This window comes from Convolutriloba macropyga, chromosome 7 (assembly GCF_964194025.1).
Source record: "Convolutriloba macropyga chromosome 7, txConMacr16.3, whole genome shotgun sequence".
NCBI classification, from domain to species: Eukaryota; Metazoa; Xenacoelomorpha; order Acoela; family Convolutidae; genus Convolutriloba; species Convolutriloba macropyga.
The window spans coordinates 24,952,715-24,977,493 of record NC_134474.1 but is presented as its reverse complement, the minus strand read 5'-3'; the positions used below and the strand labels follow the sequence as shown (position 1 = coordinate 24,977,493).

At 35.7% G+C, this 24,779-nt stretch overlaps 1 protein-coding gene across 1 annotated transcript in view; it reads right to left on the bottom strand.

Moving 5' to 3' along the window:
* The window catches only part of LOC142342718 (DNA-directed RNA polymerase III subunit RPC1-like), a 144,240-nt gene that overhangs the window by 14,797 nt on the left and 104,664 nt on the right, over window positions 1–24,779 (bottom strand). Inside the window, exons 9-10 of the mRNA XM_075394237.1 lie at window positions 24,490–24,652; window positions 8–134 (exon numbers count right to left, since the gene is read on the bottom strand). Of these exons, the coding sequence (XP_075250352.1) occupies window positions 8–134; window positions 24,490–24,652 (290 nt within the window). The remainder of the gene's footprint in view (window positions 1–7; window positions 135–24,489; window positions 24,653–24,779) is intronic.

Here is a 24,779-nt window from a genome sequence, read left to right as displayed (position 1 = left end):
TTCTCACCATGTTCTCAGTTGTTCTCATCAGAATGAAAGCCTCGGCTCTAGCCTCCTCCGTTTGAGGAACATGCAAATTCATCTCGTCTCCATCAAAGTCAGCATTATATGGTGCACACACGCACTCATTAAATCTAAACATAAATTCATCATCAAAATCGATTCTTGAACCGAATTTGTAATAGTTACGAGCACAGTCTTAAACAAGGAGGCTCGGTCGTGTGCGTTTGCATATGATGTTCCGACCCCTCTCGACCACGTTTTGACTAAATTGACCATCAAATGAGGAAGAGATCCGTTTAATGAACAGGTTTAGGTTGAAACCACTATACAAATTTAAAAATAACTATTGATGCCTGCCATTAAAGAGAGCAAGAAACAAGACAAACAAATCAAATAAAAACAACAGCATTACTTACGGCCAAAACTCAAAATCTATTTTAAAAAACTTTATGAGAAAGTCAACACAGCATCACATAAAACTTAATTTAATCTAATTGACTTTCATTTCACAAGAAAAGATATGAGACTCGTCTTTTTTAGGAAAAATTAACCAGTAGACAACCAAAAGCAGTGCAAATTTAATAAATAGGTTTAAACTTATTAAAGAAAACTTTGAAAACAATTAATTTCAAATTCATGAGAACCAATCGCTATCAACTAAATTCATTGAATGGCTTCATCTATAACTTCAACCAAAGCCATTGAAGCCTGTCGTCATCCAGAAGATAAAATGACTATAAAAAGAACAAATAGAGGCAAAAATCTAAAGTCATCTAAATTTTGCAAGGAAACGGTGTCGAGGTCTATAAAACCATAATTTATTTGTTCGAAATAATAAATATAATCAATTGGGTCTTTTATAACTGTCAATAGTTTGAAATTTGGCTGGTTATTAAGTTGCCATTAATCTGATAATTCGACTAGACAGCAAAAGAAACCCAGAAAAATGGGAATTAAAAAAATTAAAAGCAGTTAAGAGAACTTAAATCAACGCCAAAAAACCATTACTTAGAGGATGATGCAGCAATAAAGACTAAACTATACTTCACGAGAAAGATAAGGCAACATTCCTTTTTGCTGAGACTACGCTAAAAGGTGGCAGAAATATGATTAAACGGCGCAAATCTCAAAAAAAACCAATGTTGGTCATAGCAACTATAAGCATTCAACTGAAAATGAAATATTAGAATAACTTCTTATGCTTAGGAAGCCATTTGGACATAACATTAGTAAGACTAAGTCAAAAGAATACAAAGCAACAACGAATACAGGCAGAACTCAAAATTTCACAATCATTTTTGCGCAAACGGTGCTGAAGCAAAAAAAAACACAAGCTTTTTGATGAAAACTTCAGGTAGGTTTATCGCCCCTCATTTGCATTAAAAAATTAACCTATCAACAATTCAGCTTTCACTCTGATCGGTAATTATTTTAGGACAAACAAAAAGGAAAAAATACATTTAAAAAAGTAGCCCCTTGAGAGTCCGCAATTGGACCAAAACAGTTCATGCTATTGCTGGCTGTCTATTAAAAGAGAAAATTGTTCCAAATATTACCGAAATAGTTAATTTGACCAAAAAGTCAACATATCCAAATTCAACGTTGAATTTTGGATATCTTTCGAGTTATATTCCTGAAACGACATTATCTTTCACCTTAAAGCAATAAATAGTACCTTATATAGCTAAATGCATACATAATTAGACATTTGATTGATTCGACACAGTTATAATTTCGAACTGTGATGGCAAAAAAAAATAAAAATTCAAGAAAACTATTTGTCGGAGCCATATAACTATCAGCATCACTCAGAAAACACAGTATTTACTCATGAAACATCCTTTGAACACACACGGGACCTCTTATTAAATGAATCTTTCGATGACTACAGATTTGACTGCTGTTGATATGAAAAAACTTCAAAAACTATTCTTTAACGGACAGTCACGATAAACCTTTCGAACTGTTTTGATTTAAAAATCCAACATTGGCTTTGCTATCTCTGCTCCGATATATAAAAAACACAATTGTTCCAAATAATTGCTTAAAAATTTATTGGCAAACGAAAATCTTAAAACAGAAAAAATGCATTTTTTGAAATAATTATTGACTTAAATTAGCGAAACAAGGCTAACATGTTAGTTCCAGAACATTTTCTGGAACTATCATTTCTCTGCAGGTTTTTGTGTAGCAGTTTTTTGTCTGCAGTACAGGTAAAATTGGCCCAAATAAGCATACTCGATGTAGTTTTTTTAGGAAAAGGAAAATGCTGAATTCTCAAAAATTTAGCCAAAACGTTTGGATCAAACAATTCAGCAAATCTCTTTTATCTTCATACGTATAACCAATGAGACTATCGCTAACCATTTTATCCTATCTTTAGGAAAATCAGATCACAATTTCAGCGAAAATTATGAAAAACGAACTAAATAACGGAAGTGGGCTAACGTTCACAAAACTTTAAACCTAACTAAAAATAATTTAATTTGACATTTTACGCTTGACAGGCTTTCTGATTACATAAAATCAATCTGTACGATATATTGATGACTGAAAATTGATGGCACAAATTACTCATTTGAGTATATAGTTCCCCTCACTAAAGTGGGTCGGAACAACAAGATCCTGAGCGAGACTGCGAGTGTTCCAACATTCGTTTTTAACAATATAAAATTCATAGCAGTAAACAATTGTTATAAATCATTATATACTTTTTAGTATCCTTTTCTATAGACCTTTAATAAAAAAAAAATTGACTATTGCACATGGTCGTTTCCGCATTCACAGCCTTACAACAGAAATATTTAAAATCCCCAATATTTCTGCACATTGAACAAAACCTGATATGTCAATCTCCTATTTTATTTTTCCTTGTAGTTGGAAACCATAACCAGAAGACACGTTCAAGTTCACGTCTCCAATGTAAAAAACACAACTTACTACATAACTTGAACGACTATTGGGAGCTCGAGTCTATTACAGCCTGCTTCAGTGGGGGGGACTAAATTTACTACGGGGCTTCAAATGACGTCACTGAAGTCAGCATATACCACTATAGTCACTATTAAAATTCAAACCCAAACAATTACACCAATTGCCGCACTTTTAGTAAAGAACCACCGTCACTTTAGTACAGCTGCTGACAGTTGTTAATGAGAGCGACAATTATATCATGCCAAACGAAAAAGTCAATCACACGCAAATTTTTAAATATAAGCAAAAACTTTGGATAAAAATGACCAACACGTTATGAAAATCGCTTCAAACTTCGTTCGAGAGCAATTAAAAACGTCTGAACGTATATAACTTCAGAGAAATTTACTTGTCTGACGATAGCCAGTCACAGCATTTGATTTCAAAAAATTTAAACGAAAACAACCTAGAATATGTCAAATTTTGATTAATTACCTCAAAACGAAAAATTAACCATCTACTGCTGACAACACCAATTATGTTTGTAAAGCATCGGACTACTTGAGGGAATTTCTGACCATATATCACTTCCATTATTGATAATAATCAAAACTATCAAGATTTGAACGAATTTGAAAAATTAGAAAAAATTTTAGACAGGGAAAAATTTGATCAAACTTATTGTATAACTAACAATAATGACCAGCTTTCACTGCAGAGTAAAGAGCAATTTGAGCACATATCGCAGATATATCAGTGTAAAACAGATTATGGCCCACAGTTTTCTTAATAAAAAGATTAAAAAATAGTTTCGTTTAATAGACAATTAAAAACATTCCCGGCAGATTGCCGGAAAATAGCCACCGTTGATTCCCGTAACCAAGAAGAGAAAAAACTAGTGAAAAAATAATTCTTGAACAAATTTATAGTACAAACTATTTTGATGTCATTTTAGAGCTGAACATACTCATGTTTTGTATGGAGACTATACAGGGGGCTAGTATCCATACCATTAAGCATTAGAGATGGTAACTAAAAACAAAGTTCGAGTAACGGGCATCTAAAATAGGGCTTCATGGGTTTATCCCGTTTCTATAGCTGATTTTGTTTTTTTTGATACTGACTCTGTTCATTTTGCATTGCTTTGCTGAGCAACTGCTGTCTAAAAACACCTTTAGCAGAAAAAGAGAAGAGTGAAACTAGCCTAAAGAAGTCTACGCGGTTTCACGCAAAATTTTGAACAAGCTGTGAACTAAGGTAAAGTGAAAAACTTTTATTCGACAACGAAAAACATAGCAGGACGAGTCCTGACATACAATTCAAAGACATTTTAATGACTAAACAAAAAACTAGACCTAGACCTGACTACGAGTCATTGCGAACACCATTTCTAACAAAAACAGATCAAAAAATAAAAAAAACAGAAAATTAATGTCAAAATGCCACAAGTGAACAAAAAACCACTACACAGCAATAAAAAATTTAGTTCAAACAAAAAACTACGCCTAGAAAGAACTATGAATTCATTAGAAAAATATTTAGAGAAAAATTCGATCCAAAAACTCGCAAAAAAGTAAAAATCAAAGTGAAATTGCCGCAAGTGAACAAAAAATTACGAGCGAGAAAGCTAAGTTTTGTTCAAACACCGTTTTCTCACGCAACTTTAAAATTGGAGCGAAAAAATTTCACGCCGCAACAGCACTCGCTTTTTCGCTCCACTTCCTGTTTCGGCGTGACAAAAATCATTATTCCAATTTGACATCAAAAATCAAGAAAATGTGTGAACAGATCTTTAAAAAAAAGACAGCGCCCCAATACAATTCAAATTCTTTGAATTGTAATAGGAGCGTTATAATAGCCGGCTGAGAAGCTGAGGCGGCTATTAAAAAATTACCAATAATGATCACAACAGAATAACGTCGGGCGAATTTCTCTCAAACGACCGGCGAGGGGTTGGCTGCGGTAGTAGCTAGCTGAGGCTTAGATGCATTAGTGTGTGCACATTGGCGCGGGCTTGCGGTGAACGCAGAGGGGCTCTCAGAGGGGTCAAGAAATAGCGCTGAGTTTCCCAGCCAGATACGACCTCCTCTACATCCTTGAGATCAGATATTGAAAAAAAAGTCTCCGTTATTAGTGAAGATTTATATGGTCACTTTTCGTTTTCATGGTTTACCGCAATCAAGGAAATCAGCTAACAATTTTTTGGAGCTGAACATACATGTTTCGTATGGAGACCATAACAGGGGCTAGTATCCATACCATTAAGCATTAGAGATGGTAACTAAAAACAAAGTTCGAGTAACGGTCATCTAAATTAGGGCTCCATGGGTTTATCCCGTTTCTATTGCTGATTTCGTTTTTTTTGATACTGACTCTGTTCATTTTGAATTGCTTTGCTGAGCAGCTTCTGTCTAAAAACGCTTTTAGCAGAAAAAGGGAAGAGTAAAACTAGCCTAGAGAAGTCTACGCGATTTCACGCAAAATGTTGAACAAGCTGTGAACTAAGGTAAAGTGAAAAACTTTTATTCGAGAGAGAAAAACATAGCAGGACGAGGCCTGACGTACAATTCACAGAACTTTCAATGACTAAACAAAAAGCTAGACCTAGAACTGACGAGTGATTGCGAACACCATTTCTAACAAAAAGAAATCAAAATATAAAAAAAAAACAGAAAATTAATGTCAAGACGCCGCGACTGAACAAAAACCACTACAGAGAAATGAAAAATTTAGTTCAAACAAAAAACTATGCCTAGAAAGAACTATCAATTGATTAGAAAACCATTTAGAAAAAAATCCGATCCAAAAAATCGAAAAAACAGTAAAAATCAAAGTGAAATTGCCGCAAGTGAACAAAAAATAACGAGCGAGAAAGCTAAGTTTTGTTCAAACACCGTTTTCTCACGCTACTTTAAAATTGGAGCGAAACAATTTCACGCCGCAACAGCACTCGCTTTTTCGCTCCACTTCCTGTTTCGGCGTGACCAAAATCATAATTCCAATTTGACATCAAAAATCATGAAAATGTGTGAACAGATCTTTAAAAAAAAGACAGCGCCCCAATAAAATTCAAATTCTTTGAACTGTAATAGGAGCGTTATAATAGCCGGCTGAGAAGCTGAGGCGGCTATTAAAAATTTACCAATAATGATCACAACCGAATAACGTCGCGCGAATTTCTCTCGAACGACCGGCGAGGGGTTGGCTGCGGTAGTAGCCAGCTGAGGCTTAGATGCATTAGTGTGTGCATATTGGCGCGGGCTTGAGGTAAACGCAGAGGGGCTCTCAGAGGGGTCAAGAAATAGCGCTGAGTTTCCCAGCCAGATACGACCTCCTCGACATCCTTGAGATCAGATATTGAAAAAAAAGTCTCCGTTATTAGTGAGGATTTATATGGTTACTTTTCGTTTTCATGGTTTGTAAAATCGGTGTGAGCTGAAGGTACCGCAATCAAGGAAATCAGCTAACAATTTTTTGGAGCTGAACATACATGTTTCGTATGGAGACCATAACAGGGGCTAGTATCCATACCATTAAGCATTAGAGATGGTAACTAAAAACAAAGTTCGAGTAACGGTCATCTAAATTAGGGCTCCATGGGTTTATCCCGTTTCTATTGCTGATTTCGTTTTTTTTGATACTGACTCTGTTCATTTTGAATTGCTTTGCTGAGCAGCTTCTGTCTAAAAACGCTTTTAGCAGAAAAAGGGAAGAGTAAAACTAGCCTAGAGAAGTCTACGCGATTTCACGCAAAATGTTGAACAAGCTGTGAACTAAGGTAAAGTGAAAAACTTTTATTCGAGAGAGAAAAACATAGCAGGACGAGGCCTGACGTACAATTCAAAGAACTTTCAATGACTAAACAAAAAGCTAGACCTAGAACTGACGAGTGATTGCGAACACCATTTCTAACAAAAAGAAATCAAAATATAAAAAAAAAAACAGAAAATTAATGTCAAGACGCCGCGACTGAACAAAAACCACTACAGAGAAATGAAAAATTTAGTTCAAACAAAAAACTATGCCTAGAAAGAACTATGAATTGATTAGAAAAACCATTTAGAAAAAAATCCGATCCAAAAAATCGAAAAAACAGTAAAAATCAAAGTGAAATTGCCGCAAGTGAACAAAAAATAACGAGCGAGAAAGCTAAGTTTTGTTCAAACACCGTTTTCTCACGCTACTTTAAAATTGGAGCGAAACAATTTCACGCCGCAACAGCACTCGCTTTTTCGCTCCACTTCCTGTTTCGGCGTGACCAAAATCATAATTCCAATTTGACATCAAAAATCATGAAAATGTGTGAACAGATCTTTAAAAAAAAGACAGCGCCCCAATAAAATTCAAATTCTTTGAACTGTAATAGGAGCGTTATAATAGCCGGCTGAGAAGCTGAGGCGGCTATTAAAAATTTACCAATAATGATCACAACCGAATAACGTCGCGCGAATTTCTCTCGAACGACCGGCGAGGGGTTGGCTGCGGTAGTAGCCAGCTGAGGCTTAGATGCATTAGTGTGTGCATATTGGCGCGGGCTTGAGGTAAACGCAGAGGGGCTCTCAGAGGGGTCAAGAAATAGCGCTGAGTTTCCCAGCCAGATACGACCTCCTCGACATCCTTGAGATCAGATATTGAAAAAAAAAGTCTCCGTTATTAGTGAGGATTTATATGGTTACTTTTCGTTTTCATGGTTTGTAAAATCGGTGTGAGCTGAAGGCACCGCAATCAAGGAAATCAGCTAACAATTTTTTGGAGCTGAACATACATGTTTCGTATGGAGACCATAACAGGGGCTAGTATCCATACCATTAAGCATTAGAGATTGTAACTAAAAACAAAGTTCGAGTAACGGTCATCTAAATTAGGGCTCCATGGGTTTATCCCGTTTCTATACCTGATTTCGTTTTTTGATACTGACTCTGTTCATTTTGAATTGCTTTGCTGAGCAGCTTCTGTCTAAAAACGCTTTTAGCAGAAAAAGGGAAGAGTAAAACTAGCCTAGAGAAGTCTATGCGATTTCACGCAAAATGTTGAACAAGCTGTGAACTAAGGTAAAGTGAAAAACTTTTATTCGAGAGAAAAACATAGCAGGACGAGTCCTGACGTACAATTCAAAGAACTTTCAATGACTAAACAAAAAGCTAGACCTAGAACTGACTACGAGTGATTGCAAACACCATTTCTAACAAAAAGAAATCAAAAAATAAAAAAAAAACAGAAAATTAATGTCAAAACGCCGCGAGTGAACAAAAAACCACTACAGAGCAATGAAAAATTTAGTTCAAACAAAAAACTATGCCTAGAAAGAACTATGAATTGATTAGAAAACCATTTAGAAAAAAATCCGATCCAAATAATCGAAAAAAACAGTAAAAATCAAAGTGAAATTGCCGCAAGTGAACAAAAAATAACGAGCGAGAAAGCTAAGTTTTGTTCAAACACCGTTTTCTCACGCTACTTTAAAATTGGAGCGAAAAAATTTCACGCCGCAACAGCACTCGCTTTTTCGCTCCACTTCCTGTTCCGGCGTGGCCAAAATCGCTACTCCAATTTTACTTCAAAAATCATGAAAATGTGTGAACAGATCTTAAAAAAAAGACAGCGCCCCAATACAATTCAAATTCTTTGAATTGTAATAGGAGCGTTATAATAGCCAGCTGAGAAGCTGAGGCGGCTATTAAAAATTTACCAATAATGATCACAACCGAATAACGTCGGGCGAATTTCTCTCAAACGACCGGCGAGGGGTTGGCTGCGGTAGTAGCCAGCTGAGGCTTAGATGCATTAGTGTGTGCATATTGGCGAGGGCTTGAGGTGAACGCAGAGGGGCTCTCAGAGGGGTCAAGAAATAGCGCGGAGTTTCCCAGCCAGATACGACCTCCTCTACATCCTTGAGATCAGATATTGAAAAAAAAGTCTCCGTTATTAGTGAGGATTTATATGGTTACTTTTCGTTTTCATGGTTTGTAAAATCGGTGTGAGCTGAAGGTACCACAATCAAGGAAATCACCTAACAATTTTTTGGAGCTGAACATACATGTTTCGTATGGAGACCATATTAGGGGCTAGTATCCATACCATTAAGCATTAGAGATTGTAACTAAAAACAAAGTTCGAGTAACGGTCATCTAAATTAGGGCTCCATGGGTTTATCCCGTTTCTATTGCTGATTTCGTTTTTTTTTTGATACTGACTCTGTTCATTTTGAATTGCTTGGCTGAGCAGCTTCTGTCTAAAAACGCTATTAGCAGAAAAAGGGAAGAGTAAAACTAGCCTAGAGAAGTCTATGCGATTTCACGCAAAATGTTGAACAAGCTGTGAACTAAGGTAAAGTGAAAAACTTTTATTCGAGAGAAAAACATAGCAGGACGAGTCCTGACGTACAATTCAAAGAACTTTCAATGACTAAACAAAAAGCTAGACCTAGAACTGACGAGTGATTGCGAACACCATTTCTAACAAAAAGAAATCAAAATATAAAAAAAAAACAGAAAATTAATGTCAAGACGCCGCGACTGAACAAAAACCACTACAGAGAAATGAAAAATTTAGTTCAAACAAAAAACTATGCCTAGAAAGAACTATGAATTGATTAGAAAAACCATTTAGAAAAAAATCCGATCCAAAAAATCGAAAAAACAGTAAAAATCAAAGTGAAATTGCCGCAAGTGAACAAAAAATAACGAGCGAGAAAGCTAAGTTTTGTTCAAACACCGTTTTCTCACGCTACTTTAAAATTGGAGCGAAACAATTTCACGCCGCAACAGCACTCGCTTTTTCGCTCCACTTCCTGTTTCGGCGTGACAAAAATCATTATTCCAATTTGACATCAAAAATCATGAAAATGTGTGAACAGATCTTTAAAAAAAAGACAGCGCCCCAATACAATTCAAATTCTTTGAATTGTAGTAGGAGCGTTATAATAGCCGGCTGAGAAGCTGAGGCGGCTATTGAAAATTTACCAATAATGATCACAACCGAATAACGTCGGGCGAATTTCTCTCAAACGACCGGCGAGGGGTTGGCTGCGGTAGTAGCCAGCTGAGGCTTAGATGCATTAGTGTGTGCATATTGGCGCGGGCTTGAGGTGAACTCAGAGGGGCTCTCAGAGGGGTCAAGAAATAGCGCGGAGTTTCCCAGCCAGATACGACCTCCTCTACATCCTTGAGATCAGATATTGAAAAAAAAGTCTCCGTTATTAGTGAGGATTTATATGGTTACTTTTCGTTTTCATGGTTTGTAAAATCGGTGTGAGCTGAAGGTACCACAATCAAGGAAATCACCTAACAATTTTTTGGAGCTGAACATACATGTTTCGTATGGAGACCATATTAGGGGCTAGTATCCATACCATTAAGCATTAGAGATTGTAACTAAAAACAAAGTTCGAGTAACGGTCATCTAAATTAGGGCTCCATGGGTTTATCCCGTTTCTATTGCAGATTTCGTTTTTTTGATACTGACTCTGTTCATTTTGAATTGCTTGGCTGAGCAGCTTCTGTCTAAAAACGCTATTAGCAGAAAAAGGGAAGAGTAAAACTAGCCTAGAGAAGTCTACGCGATTTCACGCAAAATGTTGAACAAGCTGTGAACTAAGGTAAAGTGAAAAACTTTTATTCGAGAGAGAAAAACATAGCAGGACGAGTCCTGACGCACAATTCAAAGAACTTTCAATGACTAAACAAAAAGCAAGACCTAAAACTGACTACGAGTGATTGCGAACACCATTTCTAACAAAAAGAAATCAAAATATTAAAAAAAAAACAGAAAATTAATGTCAAAACGCCGCGAGTGAACAAAAAACCACTAAAGAGCAATGAAAAATTTAGTTCAAACAAAAAACTATGCCTAGAAAGAACTATGAATTGATTAGAAAACCATTTAGAAAAAAATCCGATCCAAAAAATTGAAAAAAAGAGTAAAAATCAAAGTGAAATTGCCGCAAGTGAACAAAAAATAACGAGCGAGAAAGCTAAGTTTTGTTCAAACACCGTTTTCTCACGCTACTTTAAAATTGGAGCAAAAAAATTTCACGCCGCAACAGCACTCGCTTTTTCACTCCACTTCCTGTTCCGGCGTGGCCAAAATCGCTACTCCAATTTTACTTCAAAAATCATGAAAATGTGTAAACAGATCTTAACAAAAAGACAGCGCCCAAATAGAATTCAAATTCTTTGAATGGTAAAAAAATAGGAGCGTTATAATAGCCGGCTGAGAAGCTGAGGTGGCTATTAAAAATTTACCAATAACGATCACAACCGAATAACGTCGGGCGAATTCCTCTCAAACGACCGGCGAGGGGTTGGCTGCGGTAGTAGCCAGCTGAGGCTTAGATGCATTAGAGTGTGCATATTGGCGCTGGGTGAACGCAGAGGCGCTCTCAGAGGCGTCAAGAAATAGCGCTGAGTTTCCCAGCCAGATACGACCTCCTCTACATCCTTAAGATCAGAGATTGAAAAAAAGTCTCCGTTATTAGTGAGGATATATATGGTTAATTTTCGTTTTCTTGGTTTTCAAAATCGGTGTGAGCTGAAGGCACCGCAATCAAGGAAATCAGCTAACAATTAACCAAAAACAGAGTTTCCAAAAATTCAGGAGGACCAAAATTATCGGCTGCAAATGTATGCTATCAGACAAACCGTATTAGAAATCTTATGGGACTACTAATTGCGGAATCATAATATTAAGAAAACGAGCAATAATTTACATTCTATATTGATCCGAACAGTAAAAAGAAATTACTAAGCTGAAAAAAAATGATTTAATAGTAATCCACATTTGTTTTCAATCCAGCAAAAATATGGGACCACAATTTAAACCTAAAAGACAGATCGTTCTGGGGTCTTCAATTTAACATTTTCAGCAGATTTTTTTCGAAACTAAGGGGAATATTTTTTCAGCATAAGACGAAAGCTAATTCAACAAGCTAATTTGACAAGCTAATTCAACATCTTGACTGCAACTAAAATAATTCGAAAAGTTCAGAAAAGATACGTCATTAAAAGCAAACAAATATTTGTCCGTCCCTCGTCTTTGGACGAATTTGCATATAAACGAAGGACAGACCAAAACATTCTCTAACTGACCAGAAAGTTTGTTGACTTTTTTAAAAAAAAATGAGCTAGGATAATAAGATTCTGTGTTATTCTCGCCATAGAAAGGGCGAACACCAAAAAAATACAGATTGAATCAACTCAAAATTGATTTTCAAGAAATCAGAACGATGGCAAGTGATTCCTAAAAAAGCAGAAAACCAAACAGAAATGGACGAATATGAATGTCAGTTCAGCCAAAAAAGTACCTCTAATAGCCTGTTTCATTGTAAAAGGAAAATTACCCTACTTTCAGGACAAGTGAGGCTTATGAGATGGGAGCGGTCAAGGAAAATTCGAAATGCTAGGGCTGACAGTTACAGTACAAAAAGGAGATCTTTAGTTTCGCTTTACTGAGAGAAAAGATAAGATTTTGTTGCAGCTTAATTTTATTCGTTTTCAAGCGCTCTCTGAGAGTTTTATTTTTCTCGCTGTTGATTTTATAATCAAATAAACAAGGCATATGTATATTAGCATTACAATACTTCTTTACAACATACACTCCGGCTATAAATTTGTATAGTAAATACACTCTAGTAGTTTGTACAGGAAATGTGGTTTACTTTAAGCATTGAGGTTTGTTGATTAGAAAAAGTTTACAACAAATAAAGCGTATATAGAAAGACAAATATATATACCATATAAAGACATTTTTCCAAGGGATAATACCCGAATTTATTTAGGGTATTACACTACCCTACTTTTTTGAAATTTTTGTCAAAAAATTTTACAGAGTATGTGTATAAAATGAAAGAAAGTTAGCCACTGAAATATTCGCCAAAGGTTTTGAGACAAACTGAATGAGTAAAATAGCCCAATAGATGTGTTATATATTTTTTATAGTAGAATAGTTAGTTAGCCCTGCGATTCGCCTGCTCTAGCGGTAACGTCATTGTAGGGGGTGCGTCTCGTTGGCATCTCTAACTCCTGATTTTGCTGTGGTTGTTGAATGCTTTTGTTAGACATTGTTCGTCGTTTTGCAAGCATTTGTGTGCCGAGGGCTACTGATGCTGTTGCGAGGTTGGTGAGGTCTGTTTTGGATGGGGATCTTGATGTTTGATTAGTTGACTGATTTTTTTCGTCAATGATGCTCTGCAGATGTAAAAACTTGGGTGTAAGTTTGCGGACTATTGCAAACTTATGGTAGAGGAAAGTAGCCAGCGCATGTAGAAGTAAATTTCAGATGAAAACTATCATTGTTAACATTAATGATAGTTTGATAGGCACATAGGTCTCAAGTGAAGAGACTAAGTTGGGTTTGAGCAGTGTCATTTTGTGTGCTATTGGTTTTGCTATCGTTTGGAGTTTGGTTTCATCGAGAACTGTTACTCCGTGTTTGAGTTTCTTTTTGACTTCTCTTATCAGCTGTATGTCGGCCTCTGTTTTTGTTTCAAAATATGGGAGGTCGTTTAATTCGGCTACAGCGCCAATTAGATGCTCCAAAGGGTCAGATAACTTAACTCCAATGCGCTTAGCTGGAATTTTATCACAACTTTGAAGATCGGGTCGAATTTTGATAAATTTTGAGATCAATTGGGCTCCACATTCTAGAGTAATCAAGCATACTGTGCATCCAGTGTACTCTTTGTTATGCGGCACGTTAGCATTATCAACACTATATTCGCGTAGTGTAAATGCCGGTGACGCTGATGTGAGGAGCCATATGCCGTAACCAAGATTTGTTGCTTTCTCTGGTGACGGTAGAAGTACTTTTTGTGTGTCGCAGACTGTTAATGCTGTTATAGCGGAATGAAAGAACAAAGTGGCCAGATAAGAAGACTGGGCAAAGTTAGTTTCCATTGTGTGATGGCAAATACGGTATCTGGATGAACCTAAACAGTTTCCGAATTGTTCTGTTGTCATGACTGTCGTCTCCATTGAGTCTTCTGATATAGCAAGGTATTTGCCTTCCGTGAGCCATTGGAGTGCTTCTTCTTGACCTTTTTGTGGCATTGGTATCAAATGTGACTCGTAGACGTTGAAGGCTGTTTGGCTTGACGCTAACGGGATTGCCAAAGTTAGCAAGAGTCCTTGATCAACTGTCGACACTTCTCGAATCAGCTTAGAGTCGTAATAGGAGAGGAGATCTTGCATCGGTATTGCTAAAGTCAGGCGGTTCGATGCCATCGTCTGTGCGTCGTATACAGAGTCAAGAAAAGCAAGAAGCGATTAGCGTGGTACTAGCGAAATGGGTAGCCTTTGGTCCAACAGAATTGGTATCGAATTTAAGATGTTGATGTTGTAAGCATAAAGTGCTGACCGGTAACTTTTTATGTCTGTATAGAGCACAAATAATAAGGAAGCAATGGTATCGAAGTTAAAGTTTAATTGTTGTTCACAGAAAAGCACTTGATTACAGTCGCGGAGAACGTGGAAATTATGCTGAAAGACCTCGAATTGTTCTTCAATGATTTCCCAATTTTTATTTTGTTTCTTGCATTGTCTTCTGAATTTTAGAGATTTCAGCTAGCTCGTTGGAAATCATAAAGAATTTTTTGCTGGACTCGCTCTCGACTTCCAGAACGTAGTCTGTTAGGAGTGAAGCGTATTCGTTTAAGCGGTCAATATTTTCGGCATTTTTCGACCGTTTTCTTGAAAGAGGCCGAATATGCCTGATAAGCCGCATCCTGAACTACCCATTGCTACTCCGCTGCCAAATAAGCCTATTCCGGCAAGTGCAGCTGCTGCTACAACCGGTGCTCCACGGCGATCTCGGGCTGATTTAAATGGATTTTCTGTCAAAAGTTTTGACGTTGTTGCTCGAAGATTTTTGACAGTCTGTTCTGCTTCGTGCGTTTCGCTTTGAATTTTGTCCATAAACCAGTTTACATTGAATAGGTCGGTTGAGGTATTAAATTTTGAGGAGAAATCAAGTGGGCAGAAAACAGATGGTATGTTCCACATATTCGAAAGTTTGTGCAAAGTTTCTTCGATTGCTTCTTTCTCGGTGAAATTGTAGTGAGGGAATGGTATTAGAAACTCGACATTCACGAATTTTTCTGCTAACAGTATTTTTACATTGTGGAAGAGTATCCACAAAGGGATACTCTTCCACGTACAGTATATTTACGTGGAAGAGCATCCCTTTTGATAAAAATTCGTCAAAATCTGGCTCCAAAAAATAAGAAATTAATAGGAGGAGTGTCAGGACGGTAAGTTTTTGCATTTTCGAATTGGGCATAAAAAGAATGTTCAGTAAACTCTCTGGTGAATCAGTTATAGTGCAAGTGATTATCTGATATTTATTGTTAGCTGTGCTTAGCTTGTCGGCCGGATATTTAGTATTTAGTTTGCGTTTAGTACTTATTTTCTTATTGGTTTCGCAAATAAAAATTACCATTGAATACCGTTTTTGGCAGTGCTTTCTAAGTTTAGTGAATCATGTTCAATAGTTGTTCTTGGTGGTGTTTGAAGAAGAAGAGGGTTAAACTTTATGCAACATAACTGTTTGTGTTTTCAATGTGTTTATTTACTTTATATAGTGTGATCTTCTTCGCGAATATAGTGTTGATAATGCTAACGTGCCGCATAACAAAGAGTACCCTGGATGCACAGTATGCTTGATTACTCTAGAATGTGGAGCCTAATTGATCTCAAAATTTATCAAAAATCGACCCGATCTCCAAAGTTGTGATAAAATTCCAGCTAAGCGCATTGGAGTTAGGTTATCTGACCCGTTGGAGCATCTAATTGGCGCTGTACCCGAATTAAACGACCTCCCATATTTTGAAACAAAAACAGAGGCCAACATACAGCTGATAAGAGAAGTCAACAAGAAACTCAAACACGGAGTAACAGTTCTCGATGAAACCAAACTCCAAACGATAGCAAAACCAATAGCACGCAAAATGACACTGCTCAAACCCAACTTAGTCTCTTAACTTGAGACCTATGTGCCTATCAAACTATCATTAATGTTAACAATGATAGTTTTCATCTGAAATTTACTTCTACGTGCGCTGGCTACTTTCCTCTACCATAAGTTTGCAATAGTCCGCAAACTTACACCCAAGTTTTTACATCTGCAGAGCATCATTGACGAAAAAAATCAGTCAACTAATCAAACATCAAGATCCCCATCCAAAACAGACCTCACCAACCTCGCAACAGCATCAGTAGCACTCGGCACACAAATGCTTGCAATACGACGAACAATGTCTAACAAAAGCATTCAACAACCACAACAAAATCAGGAGTTAGAGATGCCAACGAGATGCACCTCCTACAATGACGTTACCGCTAGAGCAGACGAATCGCAGGGCTAACTAACTATTCTACTATAAAAAATATATAACACATCTATTGGGCTATTTTACTCATTCAGTTTGTCTCAAAACCTTTGGCGAATATTTCAGTGGCTAACTTTCTTTCATTTTATACACATACTCTGTAAAATTTTGTGACAAAAAATTCAAAAAAGTAGGGTAGTGTAATACCCTAAATAAATTCGGGTATTATCCTTTGGAAAAAAGTCTTTATATGGTATATATATTTGTCTTTCTATATACGCTTTATTTGTTGTAAACTTTTTCTAATCAACAAACCTCAATGCTTAAAGTAAACCACATTTCCTGTACAAACTACTAGAGTGTATTTACTATACAAATTTATAACCGGAGTGTATGTTGTAAAGAAGTATTGTAATGCTAATATACATATGCCTTGTTTATTTGATTATAAAATCAACAGCGAGAAAAATAAAACTCTCAGAGAGCGCTTGAAAACGAATAAAATTAAGCTGCAACAAAATCTTTTCTTTTCTCTTGGTAAAGCTAAACTAAAGATCTCCTTTTTGTACTGTAACTGTCGGCCCTAGCGTTTCGAATTTTCCTTGACCGCTCCCATCTCATAAGCCTCACTTGTCCTGAAAGTAGGATAATATTCCTTTTACAATGAAACAGGCTATTAGAGGTACTTTTTTGGCTGAACTGACATTCATATTCGTCCATTTCTGTTTGGTTTTCTGCTTTTTTAGGAATCATTGGCATCGTTCTGATTTCTTGAAAATCAATTTTGAGTTGATTCAATCTGTATTTTTTTGGTGTTCGCCCTTTCTATGGCGAGAAAAACACAGAATCTTATTATCCTAGCTCATTTTTTTTTTAAAAAAGTCAACAAACTTTCTGGTCAGTTAGAGAATGTTTTGGTCTGTCCTTCGTTTATATGCAAATTCGTCCAAACACGAGGGACGGACAAATATTTGTTTGCTTTCAATGACGTATCTTTTCTGAACTTTTCGAATTATTTTAGTTGCAGTCAAGATGTTGAATTAGCTTGTCAAATTACCTTGTTGAATTAGCTTTCCTCTTATGCTGAAAAAATATTCCCCTTAGTTTCGAAAAAAATCTGCTGAAAAATGTTAAATTGAAGACCCCAGAACGATCTCCTGTCTTTTAGGTTTAAATTGTGGTCCCATATTTTTGCTGGATTGAAAACAAATGTGGATTACTATTAAATCCTTTTTTTTCAGCTTAGTAATTTCTTTTTACTGTTCGGATCAATATAGAATGTAAATTATTGCTCGTTTTCTTAATACTATGATTTCGCAATTAGTAGTCCCATAAGATTTCTAATACGGTTTGTCTGATAGCATACATTTGCAGCCGATGATTTTGGTCCTCCTGAGTTTTTGGAAACCATGTTTTTGGTTAATTGTTAGCTGATTTCCTTGATTGCGGTACCTTCAGCTCACACCGATTTTTAAAACCAAGAAAACGAAAATTAACCATATAAATCCTCACTAATAACGGAGACTTTTTTTCAATCTCTGATCTTAAGGATGTAGAGGAGGTCGTATCTGGTTGGGAAACTCAGCGCTATTTCTTGACACCTCTGAGAGCCCCTCTGCGTTCACCCCGCGCCAATATGCACACTCTAATGCATCTAAGCCTCAGCTGGCTACTACTGCAGCCAACCCCTCGCCGGTCGTTTGAGAGAAATTCGCCCGACGTTATTCGGTTGTGATCATTATTGGTAAATTTTTAATAGCCGCCTCAGCTTCTCAGCCGGCTATTATAACGCTCCTACTACAATTCAAAGAATTTGAATTGTATTGGGGCGCTGTCTTTTTTTTAAAGATCTGTTCACACATTTTCATGATTTTTGATGTCAAATTGGAATAATGATTTTTGTCACGCCGAAACAGGAAGTGGAGCGAAAAAGCGAGTGCTGTTGCGGCGTGAAATTTTTTCGCTCCAATTTTAAAGTAGCGTGAGAAAACGGTGTTTGAACAAAACTTTCTCGCTCGTAATTTTTTGTTCACTTGCGGCAATTTCACTTTGATTTTCTTTTTTTCAATTTTTTGGATCGATTTTTTTTCTAAATATTTTTCTAATGAACTCATAGTTCTTTCTAGGCGTAGTTTTGTGGCTTTATGTTCACTTGTGGCATTTTGACATTAATTTTCTGTTTTTTTATCTGTTTTTGTTAGAAATGGTGTTCGCAATGACTCGTAGTCAGGTCTAGGTCTAGTTTTTTTGTTTAGTCATTAAAATGTCTTTGAATTGTATGTCAGGACTCGTCCTGCTATGTTTTTCGTTGACGAATAAAAGTTTTTCACTTTACCTTAGTTCACAGCTTGTTCAAAATTTTGCGTGAAACCGCGTAGACTTCTTTACCCGTTACTCGAACTTTGTTTTTAGTTACCATCTCTAATGCTTAATGGTATGGATAGTAGCCCCCTGTATAGTCTCCATACGAAACATGAATATGTTCAGCGCTAAAATGACATCAAAATAGTTTGTACTATAAATTTGTTCAAGAATTATTTTTTCACTAGTTTTTTTTCTTCTTGGTTATGGGAATCAACGGTGGCTATTTTCCGGCAATCTGCGATGATTGTTTTTAATTGTCTATTAAACGAAACTATTTTTTAATCTTTTTATTAAGAAAACAGTGGGCCATAATCTGTTTTACAATGATATATCTGCGATATGTGCTCAAATTGCTCTTTACTCTGCAGTGAAAGCTGGTCATTATTGTTAGTTATACAATAAGTTTGATCAATTTTTTCCCTGTCTAAAATTTTTTCTAACCTTTCAAATTCGTTCAAATCTTGACAGTTTTGATTATTATCAATAATGGAGCTGATATATGGTCAGAAATTCCCTCAAGTAGTCCGAGGCTTTACAAACATAATTGGTGTTGTCAGCAGTAGATGGTTAATTTTTCGTTTAGAGGTAATTAATCAAAATTTGACATATTCTAGGTTGTTTTCGTTTAAATTTTTTGAAATCAAATGCTGTGACTGGCTATCGTCAGACAAGTAAATTTCTATGAAGTTATATACGTTCAGACGTTTTTAATTGCTCTCGAACGAAGTTTGAAGCGATTTTCATAACGTGTTGGTCATTTTTATCCAAAGTTTTTGCTTATATTTAAAAATTTGCGTGTGATTGACTTTTTCGTTTGGCATGATATAATTGTCGCTCTCATTAACAACTGTCAGCAGCTGTACTAAAGTGACGGTGGTTCTTTACTAAAAGTTAGGCAATTGGTGTAATTGTTTGGGTTTGAATTTTAATAGTGACTATAGTGGTATATGTTGACTTCAGTGACGTCATTTGAAGCCCCGTAGTAAATTTAGTCCCCCCACTGAAGCAGGCTGTAATAGACTCGAGCTCCCAATAGTCGTTCAAGTTATGTAGTAAGTTGTGTTTTTTACATTGGAGACGTGAACTTGAACGTGTCTTCTGGTTATGGTTTCCAACTACAAGGAAAAATAAAATAGGAGATTGACATATCAGGTTTTGTTCAATGTGCAGAAATATTGGGGATTTTAAATATTTCTGTTGTAAGGCTGTGAATGCGGAAACGACCATGTGCAATAGTCAAATTTTTATTTTTATTAAAGGTCTATAGAAAAGGATACTAAAAAGTATATAATGATTTATAACAATTGTTTACTGCTATGAATTTTATATTGTTAAAAACGAATGTTGGAACACTCAGTCTCGCTCAGGATCGCCCTCCTGTTGTTCCGACCCACTTTAGTGAGGGGAACTATATACTCAAATGAGTATTTTGTGCCGTCAATTTTCAGTCATCAAAATATCGTAGAGATGATTTTATGTAATTAGAAAGCCTGTCAAGCTTAAAATAACAAATTAATTTTTTTTTAGTTAGGTTTAAAGTTTTGTGAACGTTAGCCCACTTCCGTTATTTAGTCCGTTTTTCATAATTTTTGCTGAAATTGTGATCTGATTTTCCTAAAGATAGGATAAAATGGTTAGCGATAGTCTCATTGGTTATACGTATGAAGATAAAAGAGATTTGCTGAATTGTTTGATCCAAACGTTTTGGCTAAATTTTTGAGAATTCAGCATTTTCCTTTTCCTAAAAAAACTACATCGAGTATGCTTATTTGGGCCAGTTTTACCTGTACTGCGGACAAAAAACTGCTACACAAAAACCTGCAGAGAAATGATAGTTCCAGAAAATGTTCTGGAACTAACATGTTAGCCTTGTTTCGCTAATTTAAGTCAATAATTATTTCAAAAAATGCAATTTTTCTGTTTTAAGATTTTCGTTTGCCAATAAATTTTTAAGCACTTATTTGGAACAATTGTGTTTTTTTTATATCGGAGCAGAGATAGCAAAGCCAATGTTGGATTTTTATATCAAAACCATTCGAAAGGTTTTTCGTGACTGTCCGTTAAAGAATAGTTTTTGAAGTTTTTTCATATCAACAGCAGTCAAATCTGTAGTCATTGAATGATTCAATTAATAAAAGGTCCCGTGTGTGTTCAAAGGATGTTTCATGAGTAAATACTGTGTTTTCTGAATAATGCTGATAGTTATATGGCTCCGACAAATAGTTTTCTTGAATTTTTAATTTTTTTATTTTTGCCATCACAGTTCGAAATTATAACTGTGTCGAATCAATCAAATGTCTAATTATGTATGCAATTAGCTATATAAGGTACTATTTATTGCTTTAAGGTGAAAGATAATGTCGTTTCAGGAATATAACTCGAAAGATATCCAAAATTCAACATTGAATTTGGATATGTTGACTTTTTGGTCAAATTAACTATTTCGGTAAAATTTGGAACAGTTTTCTCTTTTAATAGACAGCCAGCAAAACCTGATAAGATTGCATTAACAGAAACCTGGTGCAATCAGTAGACTTTCCAAAATGCTTACCAGTTGAATGGATATAGCTTGTTGTTGAGGACTAGCAGGGAAAAACAGGTGGAGGTGTAGGATTTTTTACTAGGAATGGCATCAAACTTCAATTTAAAGCAATAACAAATAACGCACATGTGCAATTTTTGACTGTGGCGTTTTTAGGATATCAAAATGAAAAACTAACAACTGTTGGTTATAAAACTCCAAATTATGGTATAAATGAGTACATAAACGTTTGTCAAGAACACATAATAAGTTTACTATCAAATCGGAGAGTTTGCAAATTTTTTGTTGTGGTTTCAAATTGAATGTGATTGAATGAACGAACAAAATCTATACGGTTTTGGACTTTTCTCTTGTACAGGACTGCAAATAAAGAGTAGATCAGAAACGACAATAGTCACTTCTTGTAGGGTACAATACATTGATATTTTTCGCGAATTTTGAAGCCCCCATGAATGTGAAGGATACAATGATTCACAAAGGAGTAGAATTGAGCTGCAAGGAGAAAGAGTTGATCCGTAAAAACCAGACAAACGTCTCATTTTAGGCCCCTGAAAAAACTTAAAAATGGAACTCATTTTAGGCCCCTGATTTAAATTACAGTATTGCAAAAAACTAGGAAAAGCTATATTCGTCTTCCGATTTAGATTTCAGTTTTACGGATTTAACGAGGGTGATAAACGAGGAGTTGGATCGTCATATAGCCATGCAATAGCTTAAAAAGCACAATAACGAAAAATCCAAACAGGTTCAAAAGCCTTGGTTGGATAACCAGATCAAAAATCTCAGTCATAAAAAGCTTGAAGCTTACCAAAGATTGAAGAACGAACAGTCCGCTGAAAATAGAGGAAAATACTAAGCTGCGTAAACGTTAAAAAACCTAACAAAAAAACGAAAATAGAATTTTATTAGCAAAACATTGAAGAAAAAGCAAACAAAAATAAAAGTTTATTTGCAATAATAGACGATATCAGGGGAACAAAAAAGAAAAAGAACATTGATAACCCGAATGCTGATGAAATCAAAAAATATTCTGTTGAAATAGGAAAGAAACTATCTGAAAGTTCTAATCTGCCGTCAGATCCCAGCCTGGTCAAAACATTAGAAAATTCCATGTTCTTAACTAACGTCACAGCCAAGGAAGTTTTTGACCTTATCAAGCAAATGCCCAAAAAACTTCTTCTGAACTCTATAATATTTCAAATCAGCTGATTAAGTTCATCAATCCAAGCGTGTGTAAAACATTGGCAAAATTAATGAATCGTTGCTGTAGTGAGGGCCATTTCCCTAGAACCCAAGAAAATTTCCCATTTCAAGAAAATTGCCAATGTTATACCTCTGTACAAAAATCGTAATGAAAATGAATTCGGTAATTACAGACCAATATGACTGCTGCCAGCTAATTGAAAAATTGTTGAGAAATGTCTACAGAAAAGGCTGATTTCTTTTTTGTCCAAGTACTAAGTAATAAACAAGGCAAAGTTTGGATATCAGGCAAAAAAACACAATTGATGCTGTGTCGGAAGTTGTTGAAAAAAAAATTTCTTTGTGCTCGAAAGAAAATTACTATGGGGTTTTTGTTGATTCATTGAAAGCTTTTGATACTGTTAGTCTTTCAATTTTGCTCGAAAAATGCGTATGGTTTGAAAACTTATGACATTCTTAACTCATATTTTGCCAACAAACAACAATGTGTTTCAGTTAGCAAACAGCGAAGAACCTTTGAAAGCGTTTGCAGTGTACCGAAGGATTCTGTTTTAGGGCCACTTCTGTTCTTGATTTATGTCAACGATTTGCCTGATTTTTGTACAAACTATAATGTAACTATGTTTGCTGATACAAATATTAATGGAAAGCTGGATGATGGAATTATTGATACAATAGAAAAAGTGTCAGTTTGGATGGAAGCAGATAAATTAGCAATAAACAAAGATAAATGCAAGGCTATAAGTTTTGGTGGTACTAATGAGACACCTAAAATAAAAATTCATGATTACAACATCGAATTTGTCGATCACATTAAGTATTTGGGTGTAAACATAGATAGTTAACGTAGCTTCAAATCACACATTGAGAAAATAGTTAGTCGGATGAATTTGTTAAAGAGCAGCCATCTATCAGTATAAAAACTGTTTCATAATAAACAAAATGGTCTGATTATGCAAAGTTTAAGTTCAACCAGTATTATAGTACGGTGTTTTGTTGTATGGAATGGCCAATAAAAGCTATCTTCAAAAATTAGCCTGGCTGCAAAGCAGAAGTTTTCGTTTGTTATTTTCAGCTACGAGAATGCAAAGCAATGACGAACTGCGATGTAAACACAAATTGTTTTCTGTAAAAGAGTTACACATGTATGAACTGATGAAATTACTATCAAGAGTTCTCCGCCATGAACATCCAAGCAAATTTTTAAATAACTCATTTCCTGAATTAACTTAAAAAAATATCCAAATAAATGAAAGAATTAATCTAGCCAAAACACAATTTTTGCAAACGAAGCAAAAAAAGTCACTCATAAATAGATTAAGACGCATATATAATGTTTTAAATGGATGGAAGTACCGTTCAACAAATCGGCTCATTTAATGCACAGGAGTTAACAAACTTTTTACATTGTTTTAGAGACCCATTTATTATAGATAACAGACTTTTTGTTAACGTTTTTGGTAAGGAATAAGGTACTAGGGCTAATGCTTTTACTTGAATGTTTACCGAGCTGCAATTTTTTTTGTAAAATTGGTCTTTCTATGAGACATTTTCTAAAGGTTTATTAAAAAAGGTTTTACCAGGGTAACAATTGATTTGAGAGGGTTTGAATTACAAATAAGTAGACTTTGAGAAGAAGTAAAAGGCATCACATGACAGGTCTAGTGACCTGTTGATGTCCTTTCGAGTTTTGTTTTGTTTGTAAATTTATAAATGCAAGAAAAGGAAAAAACTCGACAGCTAATTTATTATATTTATTATGATTCCTCTGCACCATGGGACTCCATTGTCTCTGCGGCAGCATAGCTTGAAGAGTTTTTTACCATTCAGTTGATTATATGGAGAACTGAAAACAATTTCGGTTACACTTTGATTGCACACAACATTAAAATGTCACCAATAAGCATGAGCCATTGGGCTTTTACTCCTCTGAAATTGCAAAAAGATAACGCTAAAAAATTCCACTCACATAAAAATTTATCACGATTCGTTACGGTCAAGTTTCCCGTTGTCTCGAAAAAAAATGAGAAATTCGTGAGTTCCATTTTATCGCTTACTTTGTAGTCAAATGTCATACTGTTTGCCGTTACAGTTTACCGTTCTATGTTATGTCATGCATGATTGTATGGTGAGTGATAGTAACCTGAATGTCCTGAATGGCATGACCTTTACCCTGTGACACATGATTGACAGTTTGTGGAGAGATGGCTGTCTGTTGAACAGCACCATGTCCCCATCTATCACGTGTCTCTGTACAATGTCTCCGAACTGCAGGTCTTTCGCCACCAGTTCACGTTTTCCATACCCTACAATTTGCCATACATTTAAACTGATATAAAAATTAGATTATCTTTAAAATTATCACTTCATCATTATCTAAAACTTCGCCGGTTTTTGCGTAATTGAACATGCTGACTTCTGCATTTAATAACC